General features: G+C 33.4%; 1 protein-coding gene across 1 annotated transcript; it reads left to right on the plus strand.

Annotated features, from left to right (window-relative positions):
• Positions 1-2,939: 2,939 nt before the first annotated feature.
• Positions 2,940-4,877, plus strand: LOC131161906 (RING-H2 finger protein ATL54). Its single transcript, XM_058117927.1, has one exon. It carries the CDS (start codon positions 3,418-3,420, stop codon positions 4,570-4,572), a length of 1,155 nt encoding a protein of 384 aa, XP_057973910.1. The 5' UTR covers positions 2,940-3,417; the 3' UTR covers positions 4,573-4,877.
• Positions 4,878-10,089: the final 5,212 nt, after the last annotated feature.

Below are 10,089 nucleotides of genomic sequence, written 5' to 3' on the forward strand. Positions count from 1 at the left end.
AATTCGGTCGCCTAGGGCATATTTGAACGTGGGATTCGGGCGCCCGAGTTGGTGAAAAGGTTTTAGGTCAGAGATTCAGTCGCCTGTGGAAGATATGGTCAAAATGTGTTCGGTCGCCCAAAGCATGGTCAAACTGTTGACTTCTCAATAGTTCGGGCGCCCGAGGATTTTTGAATTCCTGAGGTTCGGTCGCTCGAGCTCTCTCAAACTTCCTAATAATATTCGATTAAATACATTTTGAACACTTCTCAATTTTGTATGATATATATGCATGAGTGTTGGGACTAAGAGTCATACTAGGGTCTTTTCAAGGGCTGTTTTGAGATAGTCCCAAAAATTTGGCGTCGGTTGACCGTCCCCTAAGGTCATTCAGTCCTTATGGTCAGTCTATGACATTTCTGAGCTTACAGATCCTATATGTATGATATGCAGATAATTATTACAAACCTTATACCCTAATTACTATTATAGACCCATATTATATAAAATGAATTACAACATGAAACTAATCTTCGGGGTCTTTATGCTTTGTTTTCATGTGTCATTACTAGATCTTTTAAAATGAACCTACACATACACTTGAAAGCCATCAAATCTAACAAGTATTTGTCATTATCAAAATTGGGTGTGACCTATAAGGTCAATAGTGTTACTTCAAGAGGAAATGAAAGGAGTGAAAAAAAAAAAAAGAGATGAAAAAAGTGAATATGGCAATGAAGCAAATAGTTTTGTAGGCTCACTTGAGTTTAGGGAACTAATAATTTATGATTAGTTTGCATTAAAATTTGCACTCTAGTTATTTAATGTATGTAAATGGCAAGCAACAATAACTATGGGAGTAGCATAACTTATAAAACAACAACTTCGTAAGTAATGTGTCTTTGGTGAGAGAGACAAATAGACTAAATACGTTTATAGTGACTTGTGAGTTTTACAAGATTGATGAACACTCACCTTCCCCTAAAGAGTTTTATATGTTATTTCAACTCTAATACTTTGAAAAATCTTGTTCAAGGAGTCATACTCCCATTTTTTACACTAGGACAGAAGTACCCTTAAAAGTAATAAATCTATACTAATATTTACATAATGGTAACCCATCTCATGCGCGCAAGATTGGTATCTATAACGGTCTTGGGTTGAACTCCGATGAATTATTATTCGTTTTGGCCCATTACCCTCATGAATTTATTCTATAAAAAGTACCCCACATGGTTGGAGTCCAAATCATCCTTATAGGCCTAAGATTCTCCTATTATAAATTCGATATGCAATTATCTTTCGTCCAAACCTTGTCAGAGTTTTGTGTATGATCTCATATGATAGTACTCCTAGGATGACTTTGATATCAAATATAATGGTCTTAGATCTAACTCCAATAACGTATTAGCTGCTTTAATCCATTAGCTTCACAGATTTGTCCTATACAAGATGTTTTATATAGTTAGAGTCCAAACCATCCTCGTAAGTTCAAGATTTTTCTCTTACATGTCCAATATTTTGTTTTATCAACAACACGTGTGATGTTTATTGATGGATGGTAAGCCTTAATCTATTGCTAATTGGTGGCTCTTGACATTTCAAGATATATAAATTACTAATTAAAAAATAATAAATTTTATTATATTTTACAATAAATAATATATTTATATTTTATAACATTTACAAAGTAAAATGTTTTTAGTTATATTTTATGTTTCATATGTAAAAGAAATTTCTACTTTTTATATTTCATTTGTAAATGAAATTTATGCTAAATTAAAAAAATATTTTAATTTCCTCTAATGCCTCTTGATAATTCACAAGGTCAAAAAAAAGGAAAAGAACATATTTAAAGATTTCTTTTCATACAAATGAAGTAATTTAAAATTTAACTTCTTCATTTGTGTATTTAGAGTTTTGTTTGTGTTTGGGAAGGTAGATTTTTGGTTTAAAGTATAATTTTTTCTATGAATTTGAATGGAATAAATTTTATTTCATATTACATTTCATTCAAGCTCAAGATTTAAGTTCTAAGAAACTCTCAAACATAAAGTTAATATTCAATATCTAATACTTATTTTTATTAAACTTTTATTTCAAAAAGTGGTAAAATATCCAACCTCCCAATACCACATGCTAAAAAGATTTGGATCAATAATTCAACCACTTTTGAGGAAGTATTATGTCACTTTCTCCACATAATTTTTATTTATTTATTGTTCATTTTAGTCTATTAGACTTGACAATCTTGTCAATCTCATAATTGAAAAGGTCATTGGTTTTGTTATCGAAAGTCATATAAATACAAATTAAAATTTAGAAAGAAAGGCTAAAATAAAAAAGGCAGAAATCTATTATAGAAATATTTTAAAAGTTAAAATAATTAAAATTTAAATTAAATAAATATAATTTTTTTTCTTTGAATTAAACAACAAATAACAACTAAAAAAATATCATTAAAGCAATAAAAATACAAAAAATTATACAAACTGAAAAATTTATAATAAATATAAAAAAGTTAAATAATTATTATATTTCGAAATTCACTTTAAATGCTACGAGAATAATTTCGTTATACATGACAATCAAAAAATAGTAAAAATATTTCTTAGAGACTTTTACCTTTTTTAAAAAAAAATTATTGGACATTTTATGACTATTTTGTTTTTAATTGTATTTCAAATCAACATGATCATTTTATTTTTTTTTCTTTAAAATTCCATGTGTAAAACAAATGATATAAACCACAAAATTAATTTAAATCTTAAATGATTCTAGCAACCAATTATCGAACAACTAAAAACTATAAAAATAAATAAATAAATTTATTTTTTTTTTCCAAAATAGCTAAACAGAAAGAAAAACCAATAAAATAAATAAAAAAGGTTGCCCTAATCTGTTTTTTACTACACAAAAACAAAAATAAAAGAAAAATAGAAAAAATAAAAATTATACCAATCAAATCTTTAAATTTTGATATGCCCAATCCAGGCCTCATTCCAATCCTTAAAAGAAGACGGTGATGGAGGAGGGCCACTGGTTTCCCGTGGAAGAACCCTAAAGAGAAAGTTTCATTGAAAATGAGAAGAAAAAAATTAGGGTAATTGATTAAGACAGTTCAGCAATGACAATTGGAGAAGCGTAGCACAGTTCATCACGCCGCAGCTTCCCCATGACTCACCTCCCGCGCCCTAACCCTCCCCCTATGTAGAAATATACAGAACACAGCGCAGCAATGATCTCCTTAACTTCGTTCACTCTGCTCCAATAAACACACTTTGACTTCGCTGATTCCCCTTTCATGGATGTCACCTTCCCCAAATTTTTTCTCTCTGTACTCCCTCTGGTTTTCCTCTCTTCCTCACACAAATCTCCCCATCTCATCTCGTCTTCCGCCTTCCATCCCCTTTCACGGCGCCCGCTTTATTAAGGGCGATGAAGCATCGAAAGCTCTTCCCTCCTCTGGCCCAGAAGAACCAGAGCAGTGACTGCGCAGATCTCAGCTGTGACTCGTCCTGCCCTTATGGCTGCTATCCCTACCCGGTCTTTTACCTCAGCCCTCCGCCGCCGCCGCCAACGCCGATGCCGCCGCTCTCCGACGGACACCAATCGGGTCACGTCTCGCCTTCCGTCATCGTTATAGTGTCCGTGCTCGCTACCTTTTTCCTTCTCGTCGGCTACAGCGTGATTATCTTTAAGTTCTGCCCGGTTTGGAACAGGGCCGCGAACCAGCCTCCGGCTGCGCGCCGCGACGAGGAGGAGTTTCTCGACGAGAACCAGGGGCTGGCGGTGGTGGACCACCCCATCTGGTACATCGCCACCGTGGGTCTGCAGAATTCGGTGATCAATTCCATCACCGTGTGCAAGTACAAGAAGGGTGAGGGTTTGGTGGAAGAGACTCTTTGTTCTGTTTGCCTGAGCGAGTTCCGAGAAGGCGAGACCCTTCGTCTTCTTCCCAAGTGCAATCACGCGTTTCATCTCCCCTGTGTCGATACTTGGCTGAGATCGCACACCAATTGCCCCCTCTGTCGCGCCGGCATAGTCTCAGACGCCGGGAATCGTTCTGCGGCTTCTAGTGACCGGAGCTTTCGCGATCCGAGTCCGATCGAAGAGACCCAGATGGATATTTTTGAGGGAGACGGCGGATTGGATGAGAATCAAGGGAGAGATATTGGGATTCGCGAGAACAGGGGCGAAACAGGGGTTGAACGCGAAATTGTGCAGGAAGGTGGTGGTTTGAGAAATTCGAAGGAGATTGTAAATTCTAAAGGGAATGGGGTTCTCAGCGTACATGGAAATTTGGTTACGCGGGATGATTTACAGCAGTTGAGAAGGTCTTTTTCCGTGGATTACATGGCTTCCGCAACCATTTTTCCCTCTTTGAGCAACTCACATTGCGATGAATCCGAAGGGAGTTCGAGTAATCAGTCTGCTAAACTTCAGAAATTCGATGCGGAATTACTGGGTTGTTCTTCAACTGCACAATCTCAGCAGGAGAGCCCTGCTTCGATTGGGAGATCCTTCTCATGTGGCGGCAAGTTCTTCTCATCGCGACATAGCCGAAGTCCAAATTCGATCCTTCCCCCGTGACGTTTGAGGGGCATTTTACAGTACCGAAAAAACAGAAACATCTCTGGCACTCGCAAAGGGAAATTCTACTTTAGAAAATAAATTTTGGGGGCATTTGCTGAACTTCCAAGTTCATAAGGAGAATTTGGAGTAAGGTTCTGCATCACAAAGTGTGAAAAAGCAGCATTCAGATTTCTGGGAATACCTCAAATTAAGAAGGTATATGACCGTATTTCCATACTCGAGAAGTTGATTCTTGTCATATTATTTTCATTTGTTTATGTAAGAAATTGTTTCTGCAAAGGAAAATTGGGTCTACTTGGATATATGATAATTTTCACTATTTTTTCAGGACAGAATTTATAGTATATAATGCAATATAGAGAAACACCCATGTGTAAATATTAGTCGACTAATTAATATAATGTTATAAAAAAATTATTAGCTAAACCTTAGTCTGTGAATAAATAAATAATTTAATAAATTATTTTTGTTTAAAATTTAAAGTAATCTTTATAACTTCTCGTTAATTTTTTTAACAATTAATTAGAAGAAAACATAGATATGGCCTAATGATAATTAGTTAACCTTACAAAAGGCTTCAATAAGTTTGAATTGAATAAAATTTTTTTTACTAGGTTATTAACTTAAAAATAATGGATTTCGTGATAATGAATAAATGCTACAAATATAAAAATAAATAAATTTAACTAAAATAAAAATGTAAAAATTAAGTAGCTATATAAAAATAAATAAAATCAATTTTCCGTGCAATGCCTGCCCAATTGTCAAAACGCATACGAAGGAGATTTCCTTTTTTTTTTTTTTTTGATCAGTAAATGTTAAATTATTTTGATCAAATGGATATGTACAGAAACTCTGGACATACTCCAGAGAAAGGAAGTCAAATAAGACTTCCATCAAAAGTTTATCACTATTACATCAAACTTTGGCATTCCCAAGGGCAATAAGCCATCAAACCAAAACCAAAATAAAAAATTAACTAAATACCATAATTTAATCAGAAAGAAAATAAGATACCTTAGAACTCAATTCATCACTAGAAAGAATGTCATGAGATGATGGATATCCACTCCAGAATGAATCAAGACGTAGTACCCTCCAACAGCAAGCCGTAAGACGATGAAAGTAGAAGAATTCCAAAATAATCAACAACTTAGCTCGGGAATACCATCCACAAGAAAGAAGATCGAGGCGAAGCTGAAGAACAGCACACAACCACCTCCATAAGGTTAACCATGCTGATGAAGGGGATTTCCTTGTTGTCTATCTTTTATTTTTCTGAAATATTGAAAAAGATTATGCACTTGAATACCACCACAACTTGCTTATAACTAGAATAGATATTTCATAACTAGAATGTGAGGAAACTATCATATCCCCTATTCTTATGAAGAGGGGAGCTTTGTAGTTAAAGATGTTTTTTATTTTATAAAGACGTATTACACATTGATTGGTTATATCTCAAGCTCAGAATGACTTTGAAGGTATGAAACTATTTTCCGAATTTGGATAAGTGGGGAGCAGGCCTCAAATTCTAGATCATTTTTTATTCCTTTTGTTGATTATACTATCTCACTCTGGTTAATTAATCTCTCTCCACTCTTGGTGCTCATCTTCTGAGACTGCTAATAATAGCAATCCAGGATTAGCCTTTTCATGGAAACCATGCCATTTCAATGATCTAGATTTGTGTTTGGCCAAGACAGACTACCTGAAAATTGTGGGTATTTTATTTGCTTAATCGATGAGAGCTCATTAATTCTGTATAGCTACATCATATGAGACTTCAATCCTACCTCAAATCCTCCTTTTATGTGTTGAAACTGTTTGCATCTTTTCAATTTGGACGAAGGAAGGTCATGATGTAACCAAGCATACTGTGCTTCTAAGGGTAAGATGATCATTGCATTTGTGTTTCTTAAACATTTTTATATATGATTAAAGAAAATCCTTGGGGGGTCATATTTTTCAACAAGAGTTGTCTATTTAAGCAAGCATATTATATATAACTACTTGACTAAGTTCAGTTCACTAATCAAATTGAGTAACCATAGGTTAGCTACTTCAATTGTGGTATTGAGTTTCTTATTCTAGATCCTTGCAGCACCGTAGGGAGGAGCTAGCTTGGGTTGGTTTCTGTCACTTATTAATGATTGTGATATTTCAACCATTGAACAAATCAAGAAAAGAAAATTGGGAGAGATGGAAATAACTACTTGTTTATCATGTTCATGGTGTAGGAAGGTTTTGGGTAAGAAGAGAAGACATTAAAAGACTTTAGGTTTACGCAAGCGATGAGGGGGAAATCTTGGTCCTGATACAAGTAATGCCTTGTCTTTATATATATATATATTGGAAAATTGTCTTTCGTCAGCCACCAAACTCTACCTAATCTGGGGGAGCTGGGTTGCTTAATGTACCCTGCTTTCCAATTAATTGAAATTTCAGCTAATCAATTGCTTTATCTTTACAACTAGTACGAGTGTCATAAACCCAACATCAATTTTCTTCTTTAAATGTTAATTTGAGCATAAATTTTAGATTTTAAATTTGAATTTGAATAAAATTTAATATAATTCTTTTATCACATCTCATCCCAATTAAATACAAATTCAAAAATTCAAAGACTCTCCAAACATTGAGTACATTGAGTTAAATTTTTTGAGATTGTAAGAATGAGTTCTAAAGTGAGTCATTTGCTTAGACATTTGGACTCGATCTTGTGAGATTAAATTTGTATTCAAGTGAACATTCACATAGAAAACTATTTGATGGAACCGTGATGATATTGGGGGAAAAAAAATAAAGAAGATTCCTGAGATAGGTATTGTGAAGGTTGCCCATCAACTGAATGTATATATATGTATATATTGTTGGCGTGAGAGATTGTAGGAATAATTTCTTGATTGTAAATCCTTTATATCAAGGGATAACATTAATTCTAGCCTAAAATTTGTGTAGTCCAATATTAGAATTTTTTTCTTGTATATAATTACCTACTAATCCATGTAAATAAACATACGATTTCTCCTTATTTTTAACATATGCGAGGGCTGACCTTGGATCGATAGTAAGCTTACTCCTTTGTGATCAATTGGTTATAGGTTCGAGTCCAAGAAAACAACCTCTCTCTACACAGTAACGACCCTTCCTTTATCCTTACAAAGCGGGGAGCCTTATGACCCGAGGACACCCCTATATATATAAATACTTTCACTTTGTGAGCAACTAATACCAAGTTGTTATAACTTGATTGACCAAGCTATCATATTGCAAAGTCAAGTCATGACCATTGAGTGGAATTTTTTTAACCATGTGCATGTGTTAGGGGGTTGACATAGGGGAAGCAAGATTCAGTTGGATAAATTAATCCTATTGAACTTAAAAAGATAAATGGGCATAAATGGTAAGATAAACTAAAATGTTTGACTTCTCTAAAATTCACCTTTTCAACAAAGTAGCAGTTTACATAAAAGATACATGATTTATGGTATGACATTACAAATATATATTTGATTAGTATATCACATTTTGATTATATTAACTAAATTCGTGTAGTCAAAATTTTTCTTTTATATTTATTTTGAGGAATCTAAATCAGTCTTATAAAGAACAGTTAGTAGATAAAAGAAATTTAGAATCAAAACCAACCTTCCAAAAGATTCATGGGTGAGCATAATGTGTCAATATATGTCTCTTATCCTCTTGCTTGTGTCATTCTTGTGCACCTCCTTGAAATGTGTGGTGATCTTCTAGTTAAGATAGTTTGCTTTAAATAAAAATGGTCATTTAAGTAAGGTGAATCATGTGTCACCTAGTCATCCTAACAATTAAGTGGAAAATCACCTAGAAGAAGCCTAAATCAAACACAACAAGTGAAACACAAATTACTTAAGGTGGAATCGCTTGTCATCCAAGTGACACTAAAGATGTAAGTAGCTACTTAGGCAACAGAGATCACACAATCATCAAGCAACGATGGTCGCATAAGTTATCGAGCGAAGTTTGTCCACTCTCAAAAGATGAGATAGATAAGCATTGATCAGACATGTTAACTATAATAAATTGAATCTTTAATGTTATAAATTATCTCAATTAATGATTAGATTTTAAATATTTTATAAACATCCTCTGTTAGGAACACTTATTATCTTGAATTTATACCTGTAATGATAGAATCAATGTATGTTTAATTTGAGAAAAATATAAATATATGTAATGCTTATTGTAAGGGAATCTCTAACTTAATTCAACGAATATCATGTAATAATTCAGTGTCTTTTTTCATTATCATTTTCATCTCTTTCTCTTTTACTTTCTTGTTTCCTTAGTCTCTTCTCTTTTTATCTCTTCTAATATAAGTTTTTTCATCTGCTTCTTTTCTCTCCCCTTCTATGATTTCTATGATTTTTACTACCATATCCTTATACTTTTTATCAGAGTTAAAATTACGAGTTCATTTATAACCAATATTGTCTATTCATCTAAATTCACACCATCTCTTAAAAGGTGCTTAATTTTTTTCTATCAAACATCTCTATGATTGGAAAACGAAATGTATTGAAAAAGTTTTGGATTGAATTGATTATGACAATTATGTTATATATTATAGGTTTAGCAATAGGATTGATTATGATAATTATCATATTTTATGTTTAGTTTACTATATATAAACTAGATATGACGTGAATAAGATGACTAGTTTACGTTAGGAAAATATTAGACTAAATTGATGATGATACTTATCTTAATCCACTATAGGGTTTCTATTTATAAAGCATAGAATAATAACAGATGCATAATATGGTCACCGAGAGTTTCTTTGATATTGTTTTGATTGTTTGTAGTCATGAATGGCAGGTTAAAGAAGAATAGCAATAGCAATTTTAAATTTTAAATTTTAAATTTTAAATTGCTTTGAAACCATAAAGAGAGAAACCTAGAAGATAGGAAAGGAAATAAAGGTCATACACTAGATGACTTTTCTGATCATTACAAGGAAATTCAAACACACAAACTCTACCGAAACTAACACCTACATACAATGAAACGGAAAGATTCAAATAACAAGTCTGCCTAAATTAACTTTCAAATATAATGAAACAGAAATATGCAAAACTTACATCACAAATACAAAATCAAAGACGAAATAAATTCAAAACTATATCAGAGTAAGTCTCGATAGCTCTAATAATGCACGTAGACTTCCCTTGGTTTTAATTTTAGGTCTTCTGCGTGCCTTAGCCTTGAGCTTTAGCTCATGTGGATGGGTTAAGAAGTCAATCTCTAATCAATTTATAATTCCTTAGGTTTGTTGAAATATGGGCTAATTAAGAATGGAGTTGGGCTCCGTGCTGCTGTATACCAGTGTACTTCGTGGTGGTTGGTCACACCCCGTGCAACCTACGTAAGATTAACTAGACCCTTTTCAATGGTAGCGTCAAGTTTGTATTGCCATTCTTCTCAGAAAATATTACTTAGATTAGGACTGCCATAACTCTTAAATAACTTAAA

Source organism: Malania oleifera, chromosome 8, assembly GCF_029873635.1.
Source record: "Malania oleifera isolate guangnan ecotype guangnan chromosome 8, ASM2987363v1, whole genome shotgun sequence".
NCBI classification, from domain to species: domain Eukaryota; kingdom Viridiplantae; phylum Streptophyta; class Magnoliopsida; order Santalales; family Ximeniaceae; genus Malania; species Malania oleifera.